This window comes from Ziziphus jujuba, chromosome 5, assembly GCF_031755915.1.
Source record: "Ziziphus jujuba cultivar Dongzao chromosome 5, ASM3175591v1".
Lineage (NCBI taxonomy): Eukaryota > Viridiplantae > Streptophyta > Magnoliopsida > Rosales > Rhamnaceae > Ziziphus > Ziziphus jujuba.
In genome coordinates, this window is record NC_083383.1 from 29,194,992 (window position 1) to 29,221,695 (window position 26,704).

General features: G+C 29.8%; 3 protein-coding genes across 3 annotated transcripts; 2 read left to right on the top strand and 1 right to left on the bottom strand.

Annotated features, from left to right (window-relative positions):
- The first annotated feature begins 11,596 nt into the window (after positions 1 to 11,596).
- LOC132803882 (L10-interacting MYB domain-containing protein-like) lies at positions 11,597 to 12,987 on the top strand. Its single transcript, XM_060817682.1, has 2 exons — positions 11,597 to 12,041; positions 12,129 to 12,987. The coding sequence occupies exons 1-2, from the start codon at positions 11,712 to 11,714 to the stop codon at positions 12,411 to 12,413; spliced, it is 615 nt and encodes a 204-aa protein (XP_060673665.1). The 5' UTR covers positions 11,597 to 11,711; the 3' UTR covers positions 12,414 to 12,987.
- Positions 12,414 to 14,450, top strand: LOC107417030 (uncharacterized). The gene is made up of 3 exons (XM_060817326.1): positions 12,414 to 12,611; positions 13,602 to 13,833; positions 13,921 to 14,450. The coding sequence occupies exons 1-3, from the start codon at positions 12,414 to 12,416 to the stop codon at positions 14,124 to 14,126; spliced, it is 636 nt and encodes a 211-aa protein (XP_060673309.1). The 3' UTR covers positions 14,127 to 14,450.
- Positions 14,451 to 19,406: 4,956 nt separating this feature from the next.
- LOC107421647 (UPF0496 protein At1g20180) lies at positions 19,407 to 21,491 on the bottom strand. The gene is made up of 2 exons (XM_016030926.4): positions 21,004 to 21,491; positions 19,407 to 20,544 (listed from the first exon to the last, which is right to left on the bottom strand). Exons 1-2 carry the CDS (start codon positions 21,038 to 21,040, stop codon positions 19,466 to 19,468), a joined length of 1,116 nt encoding a protein of 371 aa, XP_015886412.3. The 5' UTR covers positions 21,041 to 21,491; the 3' UTR covers positions 19,407 to 19,465.
- Between the last annotated feature and the right edge of the window lie 5,213 nt (positions 21,492 to 26,704).

The following is a 26,704-nucleotide window of genomic DNA, read 5'->3' on the forward strand; positions in this document are numbered from 1 at the left end:
TCTTTTACCATAAATTGTTTTATTGAAAGTGTGTTTTGTTGTGTTTTAATTTTTTATTTATTCATAATGTCTATAGAATTAGAATTACTCTATTTCCATGTATAATAATAATATCACAAAATTGGCTATAAGCAGCTGTGGAGTCTTTTATTATAAATTGTTTATTGAAAGTGTGTTTTATTGTGTTTTAAAATTTTATTTATTCATAATGTCTATGTTATATATATATATATATATATATATGATTGAACCTCACGATAATCTTAAAGTAACATATATACTTGTTTATCAGTTCATGCAATGGTTAAAATAACCAGCTTGGAAATACTTTTGTGGTTTTGTCTTTTGGCAATTGACACTATAAAGCGCATAGTTTTAAGTGTTTTTTTTTTAAAGAATTGTTTAAGTTAGAAGAGATTTGGCCCAAGAAAAAAAAAAAAAAATATATATATATATATAATTAGGTTTAAATAAAACATTTAATAGGAAGTCTAGCATAATATTTTTTTTTTAATTCTTAAATCATGTTTAAAAAAAATTAAAATTATATTTATTAATTATCAAATTCAATAAATTTTAATTTTTTTAAATAAAATTTTAATTTATTATTAATTTATATTTAAATATTTTTAAATTTTAAATTTTAATTTTTAATATGATTTAATAATTATAAAAAATATATAAAATAATATGGACTTTATCTATGGTTGACCATATGTATGTATATATAGATAAACATTTAATCCTATTAATCCTATCTATTATAAACTAATAATGAATGCTTTTTAATTGTACAAAACACCAAAATTTTATCCTTCCCGCCTATATATTTCGCTTTCTATACAGAAATAAAGCGCTTTCGAAAGACGCTTTCACTATTAATACAAAAACCTTTGCCTTCCTCCCAAACACCAATAATTAATATATATATATTTATATATGTAGCTACTATTGCTTGTGTTTGCAAATTTGTTTGTATCTCATAATTATGTTAATATTGCATTAAATTTTGCCGTCCATCAGTGTGTGCGGTCTTCTTCTTTGATAAATTTTTGGCCTCTCTCTCTCTCTCTCTCTATATATATATATATATGAAAATCAAATAGCTAGTTAGCAACTAATTATTCTTTTTTTCTTTTGGGCTGGAATTAGTTATAACTAATTAATTATAAACTCATCCATTAAAATATATGCTTTAAAAAACAACTTTATAATTAAAAAAATGAAATGATGCATAGCCGAAATATGATAAAGCTGAGATAATAAATAAAGAGGAAAAGGGTGTTCTTTGCTAACAGCATATGTATATATCAGCTAGCAGTCTGCAAAGTTTTCTGCAACAATAGGACATGAATAGGGATGGGACCCATAAATTTGTAGGTCTTATCTTTATATTAAAAATGGGCAGAGTATATATTGTGGAAATATTGAAATATTTCCCGAATATTACAGAAGTGTGAGATGTTGAAGCATTCAAGCTTGGCCGTACATGTTGCTTTCATGACCATTGCTACCAAATGGGACAAAAGGCCTTTTTTTTTCCATCATTCATTCATTCATTTATTTACAATGTAGTTGTTAAATCAACTCTTATTATTATTATTATTATTTTTATTATCCAAATAAGTCTAGGTGTGTGGTATGATTATAGTTAATTATATTGTTCAAAGAGCACGTGTGGAACTCAATTCAAAGATGCGTGTCTGATTAACTACTTTACGATAAGAGAAATAGTTGTCCTCACGAAACTATAAACTTTTCTTTTTTGATTAATAAACCGGAAAAAAAAAAATTTGTTGCTATCTTTTAGTTTTGAAATTACTTATAGCATACTCCAAAGGAGAAGATTGTTATGTCCATGTTATTAACATCCACGTGAGTTTCACATGATTTATATCATCCTCTTTTATGAACATGATATTAACATATTAACTAGAAGTAATGTTGCATCTTAATTAGTTGTTTTTAACTTTGTGTGAGTGTCAATATCTTATCCTCCATAGTCTCACTGGCCCATCTTAATCCCTATTATTTTGAAATTATATTTAATATTCAAAATTTGTTTCCATTTAATACAGCTCTCATAGTCTGCACCGAAATAGTATTTTACCTTTACATATCCAATCAACTACAAAACCTCAACGTTATCCATATTATAGAAATTTACTAATACATTTGAAAATATAAACTAACATCAACAATAGAATCAAAAAATATTGTCAGTAATAATTTTTCATATTTATTTCGATATGATTTTATGGTGTATATATCCATATTATAAAAATATTATGTAGATATGTATATGTATATAAAGACTATTTTGTTGCATCTTGTGCTACTTAAGTGCACAATAAGCTTGATTAGTATGGAACCTTTTTTTTTTTTTTTTACTCTGATAGATTGTATCATATTTAATTTTGTGATATAATTATTTAATATGCATGCACTGTATGACTGTTTATAGATTAATTAATGACTTTGAGTTGTACTGATGAAAGCTATATAATATCTTCGTTAAGAAGGAAATGAAAAAGTCATATATATAATATATATTCTCTTTCTTTTTGGATAAAATATATAACATGTCAAAGTACCGTTTGTTACAAATTAACCACGTTTTTCCAGTTTCCCTAGTTGGAGTACATATTTGCTACGACTTTTGAGGATTTTGCAAATTTATTGAATCTTATATTATTATTATTATTTTGAAAAACAGAAGGATTTTGACGTTAAAATTTTTTAAGAAGCAAAATATGCCATAGGTCTATAGATTGAGAATATACTCATTAGATGGATGTTAAAAGATAATTTTCTTTTTGTTCATAAAGTGTTAAAAGACAATTATTGAACTATAATTTATTTATATTGCACTTCTAGTTTGTTATATGCACACATATTACTTTAAGAATGATATCAAATTTTATTCTAGAAAAAAAAAAGAATAATAAAAAATTTAACTGTTTCATGTTATACCTAAGTTGAACAACTAATATGTTGGCTAATTCTTACGTTTTCAAAAATGAAGTCCAAGGAAAAAAATCAAATAAAATAAAAATTCACCAATCACACTAACACAGTAAGATAAACTTAATTTCCCCATCTTTCAGAAAAAAAAAATAATAATAATAATCAATTTCCATTTTTTTTAACTTTTATTTGGGATTTGGGGATTTTTTTCTCATAATTATTAAAGAAAGAAACATGGTTCACTCATTTGTCCGATATTTGGTCTGCATTATTCTTTTTTTTTTTTTTTTGTGGAAGTAAAAATATATATTTGTTTAGGTTTTTTCGAAAAGTAGCCATCTCGTAATATGATTTTTGAAGAATAACAATTTTTTTTTTTTTTTAAAACTAGCCACTTTGGAACAAAAATACCTTTGATAAAATTGAAAATTACGCAATAGGTTTTTTTTACTCTTTCCCTTCTTCCTCTACACAGCCATTCATGCAAGGGTTTCTCTAACAGGCCACTCTTTGCATCTCATCTCCTCTCACTCTCATTTTCTTGTATTTTTTCATATCTAAAACTAAACTTAGGTAAAAATTTTATCTTTTTTCTTATTAGATGAAACTAAGGAAATATGTGTTTTTTCTCTTTTTTCTCTTTCTTTTTTTTTTCTTGTATTTTTTGTTAGTTTTGGAATTTTTAAGCTTTTTATTTAATATGGATATGCAAGAAATTCATTTATGAGCTGTTATATGTGAGTTTAAAGATACTTAGGTGGGATATGGTTTGAAAATGGAGAAAAATTTATGTAAAACTGAAAAATTGCGAAAAACAGTAAAAATGGAGGAAATTTGGCGAAAAAGATGAACTTCCACCATTTTCCTCCAGTTTGTCAGTTTTTGCAAGTTTTCCGCTAATTTTTCGCCAGTTTTTTGCCAGTAGAGCCACATTTGGTGGAAAAAAAAAACAGAATAAAATTTTTTAATACAATTAATATGTTTGTTTAGTGTTATTCAAATTTTTTTATATTTATTGATTTAGTTTAAAGTTATTCATTTAATTTTGTAGTAAAATGGAAGATGATGATATTGTAATTGCGGTTTTATATAATGGAACATTGGTACAAAATGATGTTGGTAATTGGGAATATCGAAATGGTAAAAATATAATGGTTTCCGTTGACAAAAGATGCACAAAATCAGTGTTAGAGGATGAGATTTTTAATTCTATTGAGATAGATTTAAATGAATATTTGCTAAAGCTAAAATCGATATATGGACGATGTGCAGAAAAGTTGGATCCTACAGAAATATGCTGTGATAAGGATGTGAAATGCTTTCTTCAAGAAGTGAGGAATGGAGAGATGACAATGATGCGGCCTCCAATGTATGTTGAGGTGATTTCGAAAGTTGAACATGTATGTAAAAATGTTCATCAAACAGCCTTTACTTCGGATAGTGGGAGTAATCTTCATTTTTTTTCTTGTCCTCCAATTGGCGTTCGTCTACCACAAGTTTCCGGTACTGAACCTATTCAGGCTACATCTCAGGAAATTATGGTTCAAGAAACTCAGTTTAGAGATCAAGTTGATGTTCATGGGGCTGGACATCATTTAACATCCACAAAGGAGTTGATGTTGGAGGTGACTATGCTGAACGGTTTCTGTACAATGAGGAGTATGAGCAGTTGCATAATATTGATTATGATGAGAATTACAATGCAGCAAGGGATGATCCTGATCATCTGATGTAGATTTTGATCATGAGTTGCCGGACAATGATAATGATATGCATCCTGAAATGAACAATGAAGAGTTGATGATGTTAGGGTTCATCGTGCTACAAGTGACCACATATCATCGAGCAACAGAAGTGGTTCTATGGCCATATTTTCATCAAAGTTCACTGGCTGTGAGAGCATAGTAGTTGGACAATTATTTCGCAACAAACATGACTTACAGAATAAACTGAGTATTTATTGCATGCGAGAAAATAAAGAGTTCAAGGTGACACGGTCAACTACACAACGGTATAAGGTTGTATGCTTGAAAATACTTGTAAATGGCGACTACGTGCAACCACATTTAAAAATGGAGAAATATTTGTTGTGAGAATTTTTGATAATATACACAGTTGCTCGTTAGATATCGTGCATCGAGAACATAAGCAGGTCAGTAGCCGGGTTATCGGGCAATGTATCAAATCTAAATATGAAGGTATTGCACGTGTTTACAAACCCAAAGAAATTCAACATGATTTTTTGCAGAAATATGGGGTGAATATAAGCTACAACAAAGCATGGAGAGGTAAAGAGTATGCACCTAACAGTGTTAGGGGATCTCCAGAGGAGAATTTTGCTAAGTTGCCTGCCTACTGTTATGAGTTAGTGTCGAAGAACCCTGGAACTTTTGCACGTATCAAAACAAACGATAATAACAATTTTGTATATTTCTTTATGGCGATTGGAGCAAGCATTAGGGGATTTAAATCCCACATAAGACCCGTGTTGGCTGTTGATGCAACTACATTGAAAGGGAAATACAAAGGGTACATGTATATTGCATCGAGCATGGATGGCAATAAGCAAATATATCCTTTGGCTTTCGGTATTGGAGATGGAGAGAACAAGCAAGCATATACATGGTTTTTCCAAAACCTCAAGGATGCCATCGGAGATTTTCCGGATTTGGTATTTGTGAGTGATAGACACCCCGCTATTGAAAGGGCATTATGCAAAGTTTTTCCCAATGCATACCATGCATTGTGCACGTACCATATAAGCAGAAATATTAAAGCAAATGGACATGCGAAAGATGAAACAATAATACAATGTTTCATGCTCGCAGCTAGTGCATATTTGGTTGAAGATTTTGAGTTTTATATGGGGTAAATTGAGGCAAAAAACAGTAGGGCTGCCTAGTACATTCGATCATGTGACCCTACAAGGTGGGCACGTTCTCTTTTTCCATGTAGAAGGTACACTATCATGACTACCAATATTGCAGAAAGCTTGAATGATATTTTGCTAGATGCCAGAGAGATGTCAATAGTAGCATTAATTGAGCACATACGGGATTTACTGCAAAGGTGGTTTTATGAGCGACGTACTGCAGGTGCAAAATTGACAAAGCCTGTGACTGACCATATGGAAGAGCAACTCAAACTACGAAATTTGGAGTCCATCGGACGACGTGTGAAAGCCATTAATATGCATGAATTTCTTGTGGAAGGTGAGAGTTTGAGGGGTACAGTTAATCTCCAATCAAAAATATGCTCATGCAAAGTCTTCGATCTTGATCAATATCCTTGTGATCATTGTATTGCCGCTTGCAGAGACCGTAAAATTGCTCCTTATGGCATGTGTTCTCATTACTACACCACAGATGCATATCGTGCAGCTTATGCTGAGTCCATTTAACCTGTGTTAGATGAAAAACAGTGGCATGTCCCGGATGACGTGGCAAGTCGTATTGTTCTTCCACCAAGATAGACACGTAGACGAGCCGGTAGGCCGAGGATGCAACGCATACCATCCGAAGGTGAATATGTTATTGGACATAGATGTAGCCGATGCGGTGGTGTTGGACATTATAGGCAGAGATATATGAATCCATTATTTTATGCTTCGAATTAGAAAGTTTTAATTTATTGTTATGGTTTAATATGTTTTAATAATTATTTCATATCTTGGATATTATATTTTCTATTCCGCGGTGGAAGATTTATTAGCAATCTTTTTTTTTTTTTGAATTTAATCCCAAATGAAAAGAGGCTTTCTAGAGTTGATTTTAAATCTTTAGTTTACATCTCATTTTATGAAATGTCCAAATGATTTTGAAAAGAAAAATAAATATATATCATTTTTTCTTTTCTTTAAAGATTTTAAATGTCAATACATTTTTTGTTAATTCCATCTTCATTTTATATAATATTTGTCTCCACTTTCAATTTTTTTACCCCACTATTAACTTAAATAATCTATTAGAAATTGATTTTCCAAGTGGAGGAAATTAGTTTCTGATAGGAATAAAAATTATTCAACGATTTCCACTTGGAGGAAATTTTTTCCAACAGGAGGAAAACGATTTCTGTTTGGAGGAAAAAATTTTCGCCCGGTGGAAAATTATCCAGAAGCTTCAATTGATCTCCATATGGGATTTCCAGCAAGCGGAAAATTTTTTAGAATTTGCAATTGAGCTTGTAAGACGTCTGTGCATAATGGAATTCTAATAAATAAATATGGCACATTTTCTATAAGGTCAATTAGTTATCCTTACATAAATAACACATCATTATCTTTGTTAAATGAACATTATAAGTCACCATTATCTTTACAATTAAAAGTCTAATACAATAAAGAATATGCATTTATAAACATGACAAAAGGAAAGAAAAATGCATCATCACCCAACTCGTATGCTTAGTTCTTTGTTGTAAGCCTCATATGCATACTTCTTCCTAAAGAACTTCATGTCATCTTGTGTGAATGTCACTGGTAATCTAGCATGTAAAAACTGGATGGTTTTGAGTGTAAATATACCACAGTCACCACTACAAAAAAACAATTATTATAACATATATTAGTATTATTAGAACCATATTTAATAGTTAATATTTATTCAACAAACATGTACGTATTAAGGGGCTTTACTCGTTACTTTGCTGAGGGGAATTTTGTGTGAATTCACATGTAAACTCATCAATGGAGTCTACAAGATCCGGCCGCTGCTCATAAAAGGATGCAGATCGCAGTAAATAAAGTAACATAATGCATGAACGGGATACTGCAAAAGACAAAAGGGATTATCATCAAATGATTATTAAGTAATACTAATATTACTACAAATACTGCAAAAGTCTATAAATAATATTACTAAGTTAGAATGTATATTTACATATGTATATATATATATATATATATAAGTGGAATAACTCATATACTTACATCACGATGATCGAAGAGTTCAGTGGCCTTCTCAAATCTTGGCACTTGTGAAATATGCCAATTAAGAATCCGAGGGAATGTCATGTCCGGCAACTTCTTTCCAAATGCTTGATCCAACGAAGGAATTGTCTCAAAACCCCAAATCTATCAAACAATAAATGAATAATGAATAAGTAAAGAAATACACACCATAAATACAAGTGTAACAAACTTTAAATAATAGTGTAATAAACTTACCAAAAAAATAAAAGCAATAAGAATATGGAGAGGCATAAGCTTTAAGTTCATGATCAGATACTCAATTGGAGAAGAATATGCTTCAAAAAATTGATAATCAAAAGAATCGTGAAGTTCAGATGGAAAATACATACATCAAACAAGCACAATGAGCCTGGACATAATATGCGGCCAATTTCTAGGGGGAAATTATTAACAAGAATGAAATTATATAAATAGTTTACCTTACAAAGACAAAAGTTACATTTTGTAAATCTATATAATAATGTCCTTTTGCTTGAGCTTGATGTTTCCAGGACTCAACTAGACACATAATTTTTTTTTTCTTTTATATATATATTTTGACAATAAAAATATCTTAAGTTTGTCTTGTCAATATGCAGACTGAATAGGTCTTGAATAACTTCTTTTAAAGTCATACACTACAGAACAATTAAATTGGATTTTGGGACCCAAAGGCACAAGGCACAAAGGTTCCCCCATTTCCAAAAGGACAAAAAAATCTTATAAGGATAGGAAAAGCACCTTGCCATCTATACCTTCATTTCCATGATTGTACCATTTCTTTTGTCTTCTATCAATGAATTTATTGCAACAGAACAAAAATATTAAAAATAATAAAATAAAATAAAAATCCCATATTTTCCCATTTCAACCATATAAACTTTTTCTCAATCAAGGGGGGAAAAAAGTTCCTATTTTTAATCCAATTTAATTATTTTGATTTGGGGAAAGTAAACATGACAACTCCAGTACTCAAGTATTCTAGGAAACTGAGGGCTTGTTTGGCCAGCTGTTTTCAGAATAGTTTTCTGTTCTTGAAAACAGAAATTTGTTTCCAAAACAATCTTATAGCTATTTGACCATTTGTTTCTAAAAACAAATTCAGAAAACAAGTTAAAAAAAAAAAAACAAAATTGGGAAAACATCAAAAAGATGTTTCCACCTGTTCTCTCACCTTGGCCTCTCTACTGTTCTCTCACCTTCGCCACTTGACCAGCTCCTTCACTGGCCTTCGAAACGTTCACCGCTTGTCGACCCACGCACACCAGCTAACCTTCATCGAACAGATCTCGAATAACCAGCCGTTCCTTCAATAAATTTCGAATAGATCTCTGCTCAAGTTCACCGATCAGGTTTTCCTTGCTTCTCAAATCTTTCAATACTAGTTGGATTATGTCTGTTGATAAATTGTGTTTGTAGTTTTGTTGGATTTGGGTTTAATTGCTTATTATTGATTGTGAATTTTTCTTGGTTAGCCTTTGAGTCTCATACCAATTCCACGATACTCTGGAACTTTTTTTTTCTTCTTCTTCTTCCTCTTAACGTCTTCGATGGAACTTCTGTCTTTTCCCTCTGTCGGGCTTGCCATTCCTAAATTTTTTTAAAAAAAATCAAATTCAACCCAGCTTGCCTAGAAGCTTGCTCCTCCTCCTCCTCCACACTTCTGTGAAACTTGGTAGAATTTTCAGATCATGTGCGATTGAGATGTAAAGGGTGGTGCCTAGTTATCAAATTCAATTTTAAGTCCTGAATATGATATGTTGAAGAATAACTATATCTAAATGAATGAAAGAAAAACTTATCAGTGCTGAGTCGGATAGTTAGTTAGCTAATTATTAGTTAACTCTGGTTAGGCTCTGTCCGATGTATTATTATTATTCGATCAAATTCTGCTATTACTTCCTCTGTTCTTCATTATTCTTCTCAGTGTTCTATTTCTGTGTACATAAAGTGCTTGTCTATTAGGGGGTCCTCAAGTTTCCTCTCAACAAATCATTTTCATAAGATTTTTAAGTTTGTTAGTCAAGTTTAATAAGGTTTCAGGGAAGTCATCGATCTTGTATAATTCTGCTGTAAAAATAATATATATATATATATATATATATATCTATTAATCGTTTCTATTTTTTTTTTTTTTGGCTCTGATATATTAATTGTTTTTAGTGATAACTTTTAAGCACTAACTGATAGTGATAGTGCCAGAAACTAGTATAAAGTTGAAAGCACTAACTGAAAGTAATTTTAAACCATTTAATTATGCACCCTCAACAGATCAGTACTCTTATCAATTAATCATCTAATCTAACATTCTTTTTGTACTCTTTTAACTTTTATGAAACTTGGTAGAATTTTCAGATCATGTGCGATTGAATTTCATGCAAGTATTTTGATGTTGAAAAATCAGACAGATGTTCTGTGTGTTTTGGTCTGTGGTAGCTTCATTGAAATTTCATAAATGAAAGCATCCCTTATTCTTATGCTTTGCTCACAACCCCGAAAGTGGGTGCAAACCTTTCCTTTTTGAAAAATTCTATTTTTCTACCTACTTTAATTGAGTACATGGGAAAAAAAAAACATAGTGAGTTTTCTTTTCTTTTTGTTTGGTTATTTTGACTGTGAGTTTTCTATTTTAACAAAAACCAAATAAACCTGACAGCTCCTTCTGCTGCTGCTGCTACTTAGCCCGCTAAGCCTGCCAAGCTTCCTTCCAACTGTTTAATTCAACATATTGAATTAGAGCAACTTTTTGCCATATTGAATTTTCCTTTTCTATGCCTTTGTTTTTTTGGTGATCCGAGTAAAAAGCTATACAGAAGAGAATAGTTTTTATATAAAACACATATTCAAATGTGAAGTGCAAGTGTGGCCTAATAGAGATGTGTGGACACCTTTTTTGAAACATATATATACATGAAACCGTGTATACATACATACATATACAAACAAAAGAAAAAAAGATAAAGGATAGGATGTTTTGACATGTGTGTGTATCTATATATATATATGCATGGAGCCAAGAAAAAGTTTGTGTGGCTAAACAAAAGACATGTGGATACCTTTTGCCATATACATGTATGGAGTCGTGTGCCTTGGTGACAATTTTCATGTTTCACATGTTTATATATATATAAAAAAAAAGAAAAGAAAACAAAGCATATGGAACCGTGTGCTTTTATGGATTTTGTCCAAGCTCTACATGTATATATATATAGGTGGACATTTCTTGTGGTGGGTTTCTTTTAGATATATATATATATATATATATTATTATTATTATTATTTGGATGAATGTTTATAAGCAACACTAAAAAAAAAAAAAAAAACAATTTGTAGAATGGCAAAATTTTGATTTTCACAGAGTTTGATGATATAAATTAAGAAGTGGGTCATTTTTGTGGGGGAAAAAAAAGAGTTACATATAGAATGGACTAACAAAGACATGCAAAGAAATGGATGGGAAACAGGAGCTAGAGATATGAATGTAGATTAATCTTCCATACCCTCCATGTGTGTAATTAGTTTGATAAAATGCCTGTGGCTATAACGTTCAGATTAAAAATCATGTAAGGCTGTGACATTCTGGTCAAAAAATCATGTAAAGTTGCACATGTTCAATATGTTCACGTTGATCATCTTTCTTGCCTTTTCATTGATTGTTTTGTCTTTGTGTCAACATGGAATTTGTCTCTCTCACTTTCTATGATGATTTCCTTTGTTGAAACTTTTAAATTCCTAGAAATGTTTATGATGATTGCTTCAATTCTGCTATTTATTTTTTCTGTAGTATATTTGTGCGATGTCAACTATGGAAAATGATGGTGGTGATGATTCAACTCTATGGGGTGCTACCAATGAAAAAATTTATATAGATGTTATGGTAGATTTAATAAACAAAGGTGGTATGAAAAATGGTAAGTTTAGTTCAAAGGAATGGACTAATATACTTGAAGCTCTGAATAATAAGTCTAAAAGAAACTACAACGTGAAGCAAATTAAGCAGAAATTCAATAGGCTTCGAAGTAAGCATCGTGAGTTTAGTGAGCTGTTGCAACAAACTAGATTTGGTTGGGATGCTGAAACTAATACTGTGAATGCTACAGATGAAATGTGGCAAAACTATATACGGGTATATGTACTTTCGTTTGAGGATATACAATATATTATTATTATTATTATTATTATACGTTGATGAATATATTATTTATTCTTTTAGGTGCATCCTAAAGCAACTGAATTTCGAAAGAAAGGATGTGACCATTACAAGCTATTAGGAATTATATTTAACAAGTCACCTGCTATTGGAGTGTTTCGTCATGCATCTACTAGTGATCCACCCAATACTGATGATGAGATGGAATTGGAGGCTGAGAGTGCACACGTTAACATTAGTCGTGATGATCCCTTTTCTACTCTCGATAAATTAACAAGCAATTTGAGGAAACGCACTGCATCATCTAGCTCAAAACATAGAAGTAAAAAGGAAACTAGGTCACAATAAATGAGTGCTGCAATCCAAGCATGGATTGAGACAGCAAAGGCAAAGACAGAAGTTGCTAAAGCTAAGGCAGAAAAATATAAAAGTTCCTATAGTGTGGATGATAATAGTATTGATAATGCAAAAGATTGTTCCATTGCTACATGTGTGAGCCTTCTTGAAGCAATAGATGGAGTTGACAATGCTACTTATCTTAAAGCAGTAGAAAGTTGAGAGAGGCAGATTGGAGAGAGATATTTATCCATATGTCTTCACCTAGGAAGAAGGCTTAGTTAGATAGTCTTTAGCTAGATTATCATATATCATAATTATATCTGTAGTAGGATTTGATATATTAGGATTTAATTTTGTCGGTTTAATGTTTGTGGAATAATATGTTTGGATTTTTTTAGATTTTTATATGTTTTATATGTTTGGATTTTTATACTTTATATGTTTAGATGATATGTTCAAATGAATGCTATGTTTGCCTACACTTGGTTAATGGTGTCCTTGATTATTGGATGGTTAAATTGTTTTAGAAGTTGAGATCTTTTAATTCTTTCGTCTTAATATATATTTATATTTTAATATTATATGCAGGAAGGACAATAGGTAAAACTAATCTATGGATGATATAAATAGTTCCTCTTCTTCTAGTTCAGATGAAGAGTTTCAAGACTTTATGATATTTCTTGATGTATGTGAGTACACTAAACGTTTTCTAGAAAAAATACCTCAAAGAACTTCAATGTTGAGTGGTCAAAATTTTATAACAGAATTATTGAATGGGAGTGCAAAAACATGCTATGAGTTGTTTCGAATGAACAAAAATATTTTTCTTTCTCTTTGTACTTGTTTGAAGCAACATGAATATTTGAAAGATACTAAATAAGTTAGAGTTAAAGAAGCACTTGCTATGTTTCTTATAATAATTGGTCACAATGTTGGAATGAGACTTATAGCGGATCGTTTTCAACATTCCCTTGAAACTGTGGATAGACATTTCACTTTGACACTAAGAGCAATATGTAGACTTGGAAAAGAATTGATATGTCATACAAACTCTCCATTGCCTTCACATATCGTCAAAAATCCAAAATATTTTCCATGGTTTGAGGTAAATACTTGTTTTTGTAAATATAATTTATGAATTTTATTACTCTTAGTTACTTTTTTAAAACTAATACTGTAATATTTTGGTGTTTTTAGAAATGTATTGGTGCAATTGATGGCACACACATAAGCGCACATGTTCCTGCTGAAAAGCAAGTTAGCTATAGAGGTAGAAAATCTATAGTGACTCAAAATGTTTTATGTGCATGCAATTTCAACATGATGTTTACTTTCGTTTATGCTGGTTGGGAGGGCACTACAAATGATTCAAGAGTTTTTCTTCATGCAATTACAAAATCCGAAAATAAATTTCCATTACCTAAAGAAGGTAAACATAAAAAATTTTATTGTCTTATTTGATGTTTTTTAGTATAAAAAATTTCCATACATGATTTCATTTTTTGTATCTTTTTAGGTGAATATTATGTTGTTGATTCTGGATTTCCATGTACCATGGGTTTTCTTCCTTCATTTCGAGGTGAAAGATATCATTTGCAAGAATATCATGGTAGAGGTCCCCAACCAAGAGGACCAAAAGAATTGTTTAATTATAGGCATTCTTCACTTAGAAATGTTATTGAACGTTGCTTTGGTGTGTTGAAAGTGCATTTCGAATTTTGAAAATGATGCCACCTTACAAGCAAAGTAGATAACCTTTGATAGTTATAGCTTGTTGTACACTACATAATTTCATTTGAAAGTGGGCACAAAATGATGTTATGTTTACACAATGGGAAGAAGAAGAACAAGAGATTGAAGATGAAGAAGCTAGTACAAGTGGATCAAACAAGTGTAGATTTGTCAGACGAAGCAGCAACAGCTATGGCAGCTTATCGAAATCAACTTTAACAAGTAATGTGGCATGACTATGTTATTCATATGTAAAATTAGTAATTTAATGGATATTTATAGCTGGAGATTTTATATTAGACTTATAAAATTTAATTTCCTGTTAGCAACAATTATTTTATTATATACTATCAATTACGTTTTATTATATAATAATAGACAAAAAAATTCAACGGAAAAAAAAAGTTATATTAGATTTCAATATATATTTTATATTATATATGTATATAATTCATTAATATGGGAATGAATTAATATTATGTAAATATATATAAATATATTATAGCTACATATATTATATATAAGGTTTTTTGTATGAAAGAAAAATAAATAAAAACCTTGTATGTAACCCAAAAATAAAAAAATAAAAAAATAAAAACAAAAAACTGTTTAAAAACATGTAACCAAACATATTTTCTATTTTTTGGTGTTGAAAACTGTTTTCAAACATCAATGGCCAAACAAGAGAAAACAGTTTTCTATTTTCATTTCTGAAAACAATGTTTCAAAAACAGAAAACAGAAAACATGGCCAAACAGGCCCTTAAACTCTTTCAATCTGACATGAAGGCATAGAAAAGGTCTATATACCATCCACAAACAAGCCTTTCATTGTCCTCTCAGCAAAATTCTTAAGCCCCACATAATAGTAAAAATATCAAACACCTTTGATGAATATTCCTACTCATAAAAATGATTCAATTATACACATTTCCTACTTCTTTTTGAAATATTTTCCTATTTTCCAAACAATGACAGTTCTTCCTTCTATACTCCCAGCTTCATTTGTCCAACTCTCAAATTTAGATTCTATGGTAGTAGTGGTAGTAATAGTAGTAGAAGTAAAATCCACTACAGTGGAAACTCAAGTGAGAGCATTGAACATGGTGATAATGGGTTAACTAGTTTTCATGAAAATCCCACCTCCTAGACCTCATAGGATAATGCTGGTTTCACATGGTCAGAGTGAAGGAAACCTATATAAGATGGCTTATAGAAGAGTTGCTGATCCAAAAATTGCACTGACAAAGAAAGGAAAAGCTGAAGCTGAATAATGTGGGAAAAGAATCAAAGAGATGATTGAGAAAGACAATCTTCTCTATATATCTCCCTATAGAAAAGCACATGGAACATTTGAAAAGTCCTGTTCGAAAGCGCTCAAGAATTGCTGGTATGAGAGAAGATTCTCGTTTAAGATAGCATGATTTTGGTACATAGAAGAGCCTATTCTAAGAGAGCAAGATTTTGGTACATACTACACAGATTAACAAAACCCATTTAGTTTTTTTGAAATCTTTATGTGATCCTTTGAACTGGGTTTGATTTAGATTTTTCTTTTGGGAAAAGGAAATTTTCATGATGAGGAGCACTGAGAGTAGACATTGATATTGGAAGTTTTCAGCAACTAGTTGATAGAAACCCAAAAATGAACAAGGTGATTGCCTCACATAGTCTACCCCTTCGGACTGTTTCTAATGGGGTGGTACAAATAACAAATGGACGGCTGAACAGTTTGTGAGACTTAGAAACTTGGGTAATGGAAACATGGTTGTTATGGAGAAAGGTTATAGTGGAAGGTAATTTTCTTCATCATCTTGATACTGAGTTATCAGGAACAGGGCAAAAGCATGCATTATATCTCAATTGGTACAAAATCTTCAAATAATCATACAATTATATATATATATATATATAGCTTAAATGAGACGAGACCCAAACTATATGTATAATGTTCTGTACACCAAAACTAGGTCAAAACAATTTCTGTGGTAAATCAGACAAGTAGACATGATGAATTATCTCCTATATCTGTTATTTTCTTTCTCGGACCTTAGGAAATATGATTTCAGAGGGTGCGTTTGGCATATATAATGGACTCTCTGTATGATAGAAATATGAAATTATGCCCTAACTCTCTCTCTCTCTCTCTCTCTCTCTCTATTTCTATTTCTCTTTCTGTTTTGGAAAATTATATGAGAGCTAAGGACAGTGGGGGAAGTTGCACCCACCCAAAAAGAACGCTCTGCTATTTGACTCGGAATGCAAGCAATAGTGAGCTATGGCACACTTTCTATGTACTTGAAGATTTTAAGCAAACAAGAAGAAGAAAAAAAAATGTTAAAGTTGTTGGAAGCACCGGTGCTTTCAGAGAAAGGTTACCTTGCAGATGTGGCAACGGCTAGCCCCTGGTGGGAGGACGACAACGGCGAACGGCACGATAGTGGTGCGAGGAAGATGACGGCGGCAAACGGTATGGAAGGCGTTGCCTTTCGTGTCTCTCCTCTGTCTCTGGTAGCTCTCAATCGAACGACTCTTGCCGACACAACGATGGACGAGGATGATGCCGATGAACAGGAGACAAATGTCGGTGAAAATGGCGGCTGGGATGGTAATTTTTAAAATGCCCTAGCTGCGTTTTCAAAGGGAAAGTAAAAAAAACAAAACCGAAACAAAAAAAAAATAACTAAACACGACAAAAAGCCTTTTGATAGAGAAAAGAACAAAAAAAATAAAAGAAAAAATATAGATAAGGGTACTTTAGTCCGAAAAGGTAAAATATTGGTTAGTTTTTTAAAAAAAAAAAAAATTGCTATTCTTCCAAAAACAATTTACGGAATGGCTAGTTCTGACAAAAGCCCTATTTGTTTTGCACAATATAGATTCTGAGGCCCAATGAATTTATGTCCAATGGCTTTAGCGTCTCACACTTAATATTTTGGGTTTTTTCGATAAATAGCCATCTTACAACTCCATTTTAGAAAAATAGCAAAAATTTTTTTTAAAAAAAAAACTAGCCACCTTGGGACAAAAATACCCTTGATAAAATTGAAAATTACGCAAAAGGTTTTTTTTTTACCCTTTCCTTTCTTCCTCTACACAGCCGTTCGTGGGGTTTCTACACAGCCGTTCGTGGGGTTTCTCTAAGGTCACTTTTTGCATCTCATCGCCTCTCACTCTCATTTTTTTGTATTTTCTCATATCTCAAACTAAAATCAGGTAAAAATTTTATCTTTTTTCTTATTAGATGAAAGTAAGGAAATATGTGTTTTTTTTGTTTTTTCTCTTTCTCTTTTTTCTTGTAAGTTTTATTAGTTTAGGATTTTTTAAGCTTTTTATTTGATATGGGTATGTAAGAAATTAATTTATGAGATGTTATATGTGATTTTAAAGATACTTAGGTGGCATATGGTTTGAAAATGGGAGAAATTTTGTGTAAAACTGAAAAATTGCGAAAAACAGTAAAAACGGAGGAAATTTGGCGAAAAAGATGAACTTCCGCCAATTTCCTCCAGTTTGTCAGTTTTCGCAAAATTTCCGCCAATGTTCCGCCAATTTTCCGTCAATTTTCCGCCAATTTTCCACCAGTTTTCAGCCAATTTTCCGCCATTTTTCTGCCAGTTCGTGGAAAATGGCGCTGCTTTTAAAGGGAAAGGGAAAATGGCGCTGCTTCTAAAGGGAAAGGGAAAATGGCGCTGCTGGTGTGCTTCTAAAGGGAAAGGGAAAATGGCGCTGCTGGTGTGTTTTTTGCTTGAAGTGAAAATGGCGCTGCTGGTGTGTTTCTAAAGGGAAAGGGAAAGCTTTGTTTTTATGTCCTAGTTCTGTTTCGAAAGGAAAAGGGAATGGAGGGAAAAAAAAAAAAAAAAAAAAACCAAAAACAACAAACTAAAACAAAGTTGCATTTCGGTAGAGAAAATAGACCCAAAAAAAGAGTACAAAAGAGTATTTTGGTCATGATGTACTAAAAGGTGGTTATTTTTTTTAAAAAAATTTTTTTTTACTATTTTTCTAAAATGAAGTTGTAAAGTGGCTATTTTTCGAAAAAACCCTAATGTTTTCACATTTGATTGAAGAGGCCCAATTTGAAATATGATGGGCTCAGAAAGCAAATAAGGTAGTTGGGTCTTGCATGGTGCATTGATCAAATGTTTTACGTTCTTTTTCTTACGTTCAAATTTTTTTTAATAAGATTTTCTTAATTAGGATTTTATTATATAACATCATTTTAATAATATAAGATATCATTTTAATAAAATTGATGAATTTTTGAAACATGAAAGAATGTTAATGATAGTTTTTTGGAGAATCAAATATGGTGTTAAGTACTTTTCTTTATGAGTCTATATAAGGAAACTAAGATGTAATTTACTTATTTTTATTATTTTTAAATTTAAGGTGAGATTCAATTAAACTTAAGCTCTATATTGAAACAATTGATACTTTGTGTTCATAATACCACTAATATATGCTTGATTTTATAACAATATTCTTGTTGCTATACATATATATATATATATATATATATAGTGGTTTTTTCGTGCTGATGTGATAATTTTCCTATATATATATATATATATTTAGAGAAAATTCAACTTGATTTATAAACTTTATAAAACACTATATCCACAATACCATTAACAATAACAGGTTCACTCAAGTTTCTTTTTTCGTAAGTGAGGATGGCCCAGTCATATTTACACTTTTAAAGTAGTAAATTTAAATCATATGCCTTCCTTTTGTATTAAAATATTATTATCATCCTAATTTTTAAAAAAAAAAAAAAGTTTCTTCTCTCACAAATATGAATCTGGAATAGTTGCTCTACCAAAATAGGCAAAATATCCTATATTATAATTGGGTTCCGCAAGTCATATAGAGTAAACATGGTAAAGAGTAAAACCAACCAACCAACTCTATAGGAGGTTTTATGCAGCGAAATACTACATGAAGGAGGCTAGACAATTTGATCCCTTTGGTTTCAAAAAACTATCATCAACATTCTTTTATGTTTCAAAAAATTCATCAATTTTATTATATTCTCATTACTTATTATTTTATTCACACCTTTTAAATTAATATTATTTACGCGCATTACAAGAATGTTAATTGTTTTCAAACTTTAAAAAAATTAAAATGTAATTAATATAAATCTCAATAAATCCAAATGAATTATCCCCCTAATATATAATATATACGTAATACATATATAAAATTTATACAGAATGAGAATATATATATATATATATATATGCATTAATAGACTGTACAAAGCATATATTAGTATTATATATTTATATATGTAGGCCAGGCTACAATAGCTAATTAATTAACTTCCTACAAACTTCCTTTTACACAAGCTGCAGTGCCTGTTTTCATTTCCTTGATAACCAAAGCTCTAGCCCTATTGATAGTTACAAGACACAAATACAAATGCTCTTCAAGCTCCTCCACTTGCTTCCTGAACCCATTGCTGCTCTTCTTGAGCTCCTTCACCACCTGCAAACAAAACCTTTCCTCTTTCCTTTCCATGCAAAACTTTACCATTGATCTGTTATGCTCAACCTCATCATGCAGCCTAGCAACAAGCCTTCCCATCGTGTCGAAATCTCTATCCAAAATGTAAGTCCCTTTTGCTGCCACATCAAGTTGCTCACCAACTGTTCGAAGAAATCCACTTCTAAGGAATGGCAAATCAGTAATTTTCTCCTTCAAGCTTTTGAATGGGAAGCTGAAGAGTGCCGGTCCCATTAGCAGCGCAGTGAGAGTGTGTGCTGCGAGAACAATGGCTATCAGGGCGACTAAACCGCAAGCTGCAGTGACGCAAATCCCGGTTGCTTTCTTCAAATACTTGATGAGCTTGATCTTCCTGCACACCTTCTTTCTCATGGATTTCAAGCGGTGCAAAACCGACGAGTATTTGTCGTGGATGAGCTTGAAATCATGGTTGTTGAGGTTCGAAAACGGATTGGTTTGGACGACGAATATGTTTACGAGATCGGAAATGATGGGTTTGAGTTTGTCCGGCGGCGAATAGTCTTCGATTTTGTCGAGGGAAAGTTGAATGAAGCTGTGGCTGGATTGGATACGGTTGATGGTCTTGAGAAGGTGGCTGCAGAAGTTGGAAGCTTCGGCGCTGATGTCGAAGTAATTGAGAAGGAGGGATTTGAGTTTCGGAATCTTTGAGAGAATTGGTGAATCAAGAATACCAGGGATTGCTTCTTGACAAGGTTCTAGAAGGATTTCTGAGAAGTTTAGATGAGGGTTATAAGATGATGATGATGATGATGATGAATCTTGGTTTACAAGTAATTGAGCTTTAGTGAAGAAATCGGCATAGGATTTGGTTCTTAATGCACTCAGATATTCTTCATTCACGTTAAAGCTTTTGCCAACTTCTCTCAATTCTTTGCTCACTAAAAAAAAAAAAAAAAAAAAAAAAAAAAAAAAAAGAAGAAGAAGAAGAAGAAGAAGAAAACAAAGTGTTAAACCGCTAATTAAGTACTAGATTATAATAATCTTTTTGAGTTCTAGCTGCGAAATAATTATGTAAAAAAATTAAGTTCTAAATTGTTGAATATGGTGAACAAGCTATACACTTTGAACCTGTGCGCCCCAATAGAAGAAATTTAAAATAAATCATCATATCTATGCAAAAGACTTTTTTTTTCCTTTTAGTTAGTTAATGCTGAAATTGCTATACATCTTGAATATAAATTTAAATTTTAGTAATTTATATATATCAACTTCTACTTATTCAAATTTTGAAACTAAGCTAAAAATACAGAAGGAAATTAAAACTAAAAAAAGAAAATTAATATACATATAGACACAAAAATATACAGATATATATATATATTCCATTGGTGTAGTACCTTTCCTGATCTTAAAAGTTCTTAATTTTGCCCACATGCCGGTGAATCCTCTCTTAGAAGAAGATTTTGATGATGATGGTTATGGTGAATTGGGCTAGAAGATGAGCTAAGTAAATCAGTAAGCTTTGAATCAATTTGAAGGAGGAGATCTAACTAAACGGAACTTGAAATTCGGCTTAAGCTTCCTTTCCTTATATATATAAAAGGAAGATATAAGAAGTAATATACATGAATGAATATTGAGAGGGATTTAACTTCCTGCATAGGCTAAGGCAGTTTGTTTTGAAATGATATGTGTCTATGCTTTATATATATAAAGCCTCAAAAAAGGTTTTATAGATTGTATGTCACGCAGTCTTTTTCATATGTATAATTTCTAATCATAAACTCTAAAGAGAAAGAGAAAGAGAAAGAGAAAGAGAGAGATCTAGGGGTGTGTTACTTCTCCAAGTTGTATGCAATCTTTAAGGCTAAATTTGCTGAAGAGCTTCCCCATAATGAGGAAACCTTTTTTGGCATCTGTTATATGCTTTTAGCTTTATGAATTTTGTCCTTATTTAAGTTATTTAAAGTTTGTAAGCATACACCATTATTTATGCCTAAAAGGAATTTCATATCAATTGGATTTCCAATATTGCTGAAAGACTCCTGCTTTTTAAAACACATAACATGCCGGAAAATTACCATTTTACCCTTTATTATCGAATTCATTAATGTCCATAAATCCAAAAGTTCGGTAATTACAATAGAAGAACGTTTGAGAGTAGGTAGGTAAAGAAGTATATATGGATATCATTCAACATTGCTTGTTGAAGATTTTCTTGATGAGTCAATCATTGAATGACAAGCTTCGAAATGGATACACCAGTCACCACATACATATATGTGTAAAGCACTCTGCCTTGTATCATGCAGCTAGTGCCAAGTGGATTTTCTAGTTCATCCAAGTATATTATTTAGTTTGCCAAATTATTGGTTTAGCAAATCTACAAATTCCCACGATTTTCATCTTTTATCAACATGCTTTCTGTTTCCTTTTATTGATTTTGGTTATTTATATTTTCATATCTTTCATTTTTAAAATTTTACATTTTATACTTTTAATTTTAGGCATGGTAATTTAAATTTTTTATTTTTCAATTTATTTTCGTTTATTTATTTATTTATTTTTGTTTTTGATTGATAAAGCTTAACAAGCATATTTATTCCTAAGAGAGTAATATGTTAAACTGTATAAAATTTTAAATCAAAAGATATTAAAATGCAAAGTTTTAAAATTAGTCTTAAAAGTTTACATATTCAGTATTTTCTAATTTGAATTGTGATATAGTTTAGTATCAATCAATTTACTTGCACTAACGTTTCCCAAAAAAATAAAAAATAAAATATCCAACAACAAAATTTTAAATTTTGTTTTAATATTTACATTTAGTATCTTCTGATTTGAAAATTAATATAATTTAATATTATGTTCATAAGATGGTATTTAAACTATATAGTTAAAAGTTGACAAAATCCAAATTATGATAAATTAAAAATTTAAAAATATAAATTACAGAACCAAAAAGTTAAAGAATTAAATTGCCAAATCTTATAAATTAAAAAAACTAAAATGCAATTGACTCTATTAATTTTGTAATATATATATATATATATATATATATAAAGAAAGCCAAAAAGTTAAAAAATTAAATTGTCAAATCTTATAAATTAAAGATACTAAAATACAATTGATTCTATTAATTTTATAATATATATATATATATATAAAGAAAGTCAAAAAGTTAAAAAATTAAATTGCCAAATCTTATAAATTAAAGATACTAAAATATAATTAGCTCTGTTAATTTTATAATTTATATATATATATATATATAATAAAAAAAAAGGGTTTTATAAGCAGTGCCGTCACATATACATATTGTATCTCATATCCTTAGACTGGTTTTAGATTGGACAACTCTTTCTTATTTTTAATTTTTTTTCTTTTTTCTGAAAATAAGATTGGACAAGTTAACCATATTAATTTGTGACTGTCTCTCTCTGCCTTCCTTTCCCCCTTCTCTCTCTCTCTCTCTCTGTCTCTCCCTCTTTCTCTCTCTCTCTCTTGCTTTCTCTTTCTCTCAAACATATGAAACTAAAAAGGTTAGCTAAGCTAGGGCTAATACTAGGACTCATTACAAGCTAATACCATTGAAAGGATGTTATGTGTCCATGGTGAAAAATTGGACATCTAGTACTTCTATAGACCTGCGCTTACTTAAACAGTTTAGTTCTTTAGATTTTCTTATAATTTATTTTAAGTAGTTCCAATTAATTAATTATATGATCGAAACCATCTATAATATATGCTAGTTTTTCGACTATTATATAAATATAAATCCTTTTTTTTTTTTTTTGGTAATAATATAAGTAAATGCATTAGAAACACCATGTATAAGTCATGAATTATTGTGTTGCCAAAAACAAAAGTCATGAATTATTGAAGTATCTTTGATAAGTACTTAATTTAATTAGATTTTGTTTGCAGTGTTATTTTGGGCTTTTTTTATTAATTTTTTTAAGAATAGTTGTATTTTTGGACATTGTGTGTATACTAGAAAAGTTATGTAATAGAATATTATTAACCATCTATTTCACCAGGCCCAAGACAATTTGAGCGATGGAAAAGGCTACTTTTGTTATTCAGTGTTTAAAATAAGTTTATTTTCTCGTTTTGAAATACAAATCAAAACCAAACAATCTTCTTGTTTCAAATTGAGTCCTCTTTAATTTTCCAACTTTTCTCTCTATATGTTTCACTTTCTTTTTTCTTCTTTAATATATAAATACTACTTTGAATCTTATATTTATATATAAAACGCATTACTTATTTCTATAACTTAATTACAATATATAATACAATTTTGTTTTAAATTCAATGAATACTATATTAAGATATACAAAAACAATTATTAACTAAATACCAAACCAAATGCACCTCAATAGACATATACTTTACCTCGTTAACTTTAAAAAAGGTAACAAAAAAGAAAGTTTAGGATAATATTGATGTGTGTGTGTGTGTGTGTGTGTGTGTCTATATATATATATATATATAAAGGGCAAGCAATTAAAAAATATCGATTTGGATCTGTTTTAGAAAAGAGGCAACCATACTGTTGGATTATTAGTTTTGGTTAATGAATGGTCAGGGAGCGTTGAAGCTTGAACAAGGCAGGTCGGCAGGCAATACCTGTAAAGCAAACTACTTCTCCCTAATTATTACTTTGTTTTTCTGCTGCCAACTTTTTTTCTTTTTCATTTATGTTTTCAATAATTTGGTCCAACTAAATTTAATATATAACGTAATACTAAAAAATATATATATATAACGTATTCTATCATTTGGTATACATATATATTTCCTGTTCATAAAAAGAGTGTAACTATAGCTCTCTCTGTGTTCATTCTAAAATAGATTAGTTATTAGACATGTGTAGTATTGTCAGTATGCCATGTCATATCTTGAGTAACGTGTAAAAATAAATGATATATACAAACCCACGTACATACGTAAGAAACCTCTTGAAGTCCCATACAACACAACTCAATCCTAAAAGAGGAGTTGGATTGCAAATACAGACACGTACATATATGTAGGATATACATAAGACAGCTATCATCTCCCTCATTTAATTGTTGTCCAAAGAAATAAAATAAAATAATGTAATGTATGTAAATATATATATATATATATACATACTTATATATATTTTGATCATGTATGTAAATGTATTTGAAAGCATGATCTTTGGCTGCAACTATTTTTTTTTTTTCTTATGTATGTTAAATTGAATAAGGGGATCCTTTAGCTACAAAAACTTGATCCAATCAAAGAGTTTGAATTATTTCGTGCCCATAGTTATTATCATCTATCTTTTAGCTGCAGTTAATTGCATTAGAAAAAATTATAAGGTCAAATCACATAGCAATTAATCACAACATATGTTTGGTAATTAAAACTTTTAGATATTAGGTTTAATTGCATTTTTGGTGTCTTTGATCTATAGAGTTTAATAATTTAAACTTTTAATTTTCAAAAATAACGATTTAGATATTTAATTTTTTAATTTATTACATATTAGTTCAATTTTACAAAATAAATTGATAATGGTCAATTTTTTGACCAACTTAGGAGTTGAACCAATTTACAATAAATTGAAAATTTGAAAATCAAATAAATTACCTTTTTTGAAAGTTGAAGGTTTAATAGGCAAAATTTAAAAAATGAATGGAACCAAAGTGTAATTAACTCTAAACGTTAATTACCAGCTTTTATGGTATGTCTAAAAAAGCGTGTGAGTGATCGATCTTTATTCTTTAACCCTTTTTCTTGCTTAAAAATTTCTTTGGACTTGGAACCTTCTGAGACACCAACTCTCTATAAAAAACTTTCACTATATATTCATCTATTCCTAGAAATAATTATTCCAATTTTATTTCATTTCACTAAAAGAGAAGTTTTTATAAATTCACGTATCAAATTTCTTAGGGTTTTGGATCTTTATATGTCATTTATATAAAAAAAAAAAAAGTTAAAACATAAAAAATAAGATATAAAATAGAAATAGAATATATTTCATTTACATCTTTGAGATTTAGCAAAAGCATTCCTCATATTTTTAATAAATTATCTACACCCCTTAACCTTACTCTCTCTCTCTCTCTCTCTCTCTCTCTCTCTCTCATGTGTTAGTTGAAATTAACATTATACTTTTAGTAAAGGTAAAATACTTCTAAGTGCATTGAGCTTCATTTTTTTTTCACAAAATTAATTTTTTTTATTGATTTTGCAAAGTTAATTACAAAAATCAAATTTTTACATAGTGTAAATTTAATTTAATTATAAATATAGAAAAAAAAAGTTTTAGAGTTTTTAAATTAATTATTAAAAAAACAATTAAAAACTAATTAAACTTTAGTAAGAATATAAAGGTAGGTTAGATGACTAAATATATCTATATATATATAATATATAAAAGAAGAAGTGTATGCGCCACGTGTTAGCATACCATTTCTTTCAAATTCCCTCTAAAAATATTTTTTTAATTTTATTTATTATTCATTATTCATTATCCATTAGATATAACCAAATATATATAAAATTAATTTTTGATATAACTATCCATAACTATCAAACAATTGATAAAATTATATATGGTAATAATTTTGAAGTAAATTTAAGATAAATAAAATATTTGATTTTATCTTATTTACCAAATATATATCTTTATCCTTTTTAAATTATATTATCATCATTATTGTTGTTGTTGTTGTTGTTAAATAAATAATATTATATTATATAATATAAAAAGAAATCATCTGTAATCTATATAATATATAAAAGTAAAAGGGTCAGCAAAATTTTTTACCATGTGTCATTCTTATATTCATTATGTTCCCTCCAAAATCATTAAAAAATTAAAATTCAAAAATAAAATTATCTTAAAAATTTTACAATCTTAAAATTATTATCATATATTTCCTTGTATTCATTTTGTTTCCTTTCAAAGGCATTATAAATAATTAAAATCTAGAAATAAAATTATTTAAAATTTTTTACAATCTTAATAATACTTAAAAAAATAATTTGATCTTGATTTTTTAGAAATTTCCATAATAAATGCGCATTATCATGATTTGGCTCTAAATCTTTTCA

What these genes read in the sequence shown, in the direction of transcription:
- LOC107421647 (XM_016030926.4), bottom strand. Translation starts at nt 21,040, where the DNA reads ATGTGGGCAAAATTAAGAACTTTTAAGATCAGGAAAG. An exon ending in AACTTTTAAGATCAGGAAAG is followed by an intron (nt 20,545 to 21,003) that starts GTACTACACCAA and finishes TTTTTTTTTTAG; the next exon opens with TGAGCAAAGAATTGAGAGAA.
- LOC132803882 (XM_060817682.1), top strand. Translation starts at nt 11,712, where the DNA reads ATGTCAACTATGGAAAATGATGGTGGTGATGATTCAACTCTATGGGGT. An exon ending in TGTGGCAAAACTATATACGG is followed by an intron (nt 12,042 to 12,128) that starts GTATATGTACTT and finishes TTATTCTTTTAG; the next exon opens with GTGCATCCTAAAGCAACTGA.
- LOC107417030 (XM_060817326.1), top strand. Translation starts at nt 12,414, where the DNA reads ATGAGTGCTGCAATCCAAGCATGGATTGAGACAGCAAAGGCAAAGACA. An exon ending in ATGCTACTTATCTTAAAGCA is followed by an intron (nt 12,612 to 13,601) that starts GTAGAAAGTTGA and finishes TGGTGTTTTTAG; the next exon opens with AAATGTATTGGTGCAATTGA. An exon ending in ATTTCCATTACCTAAAGAAG is followed by an intron (nt 13,834 to 13,920) that starts GTAAACATAAAA and finishes GTATCTTTTTAG; the next exon opens with GTGAATATTATGTTGTTGAT.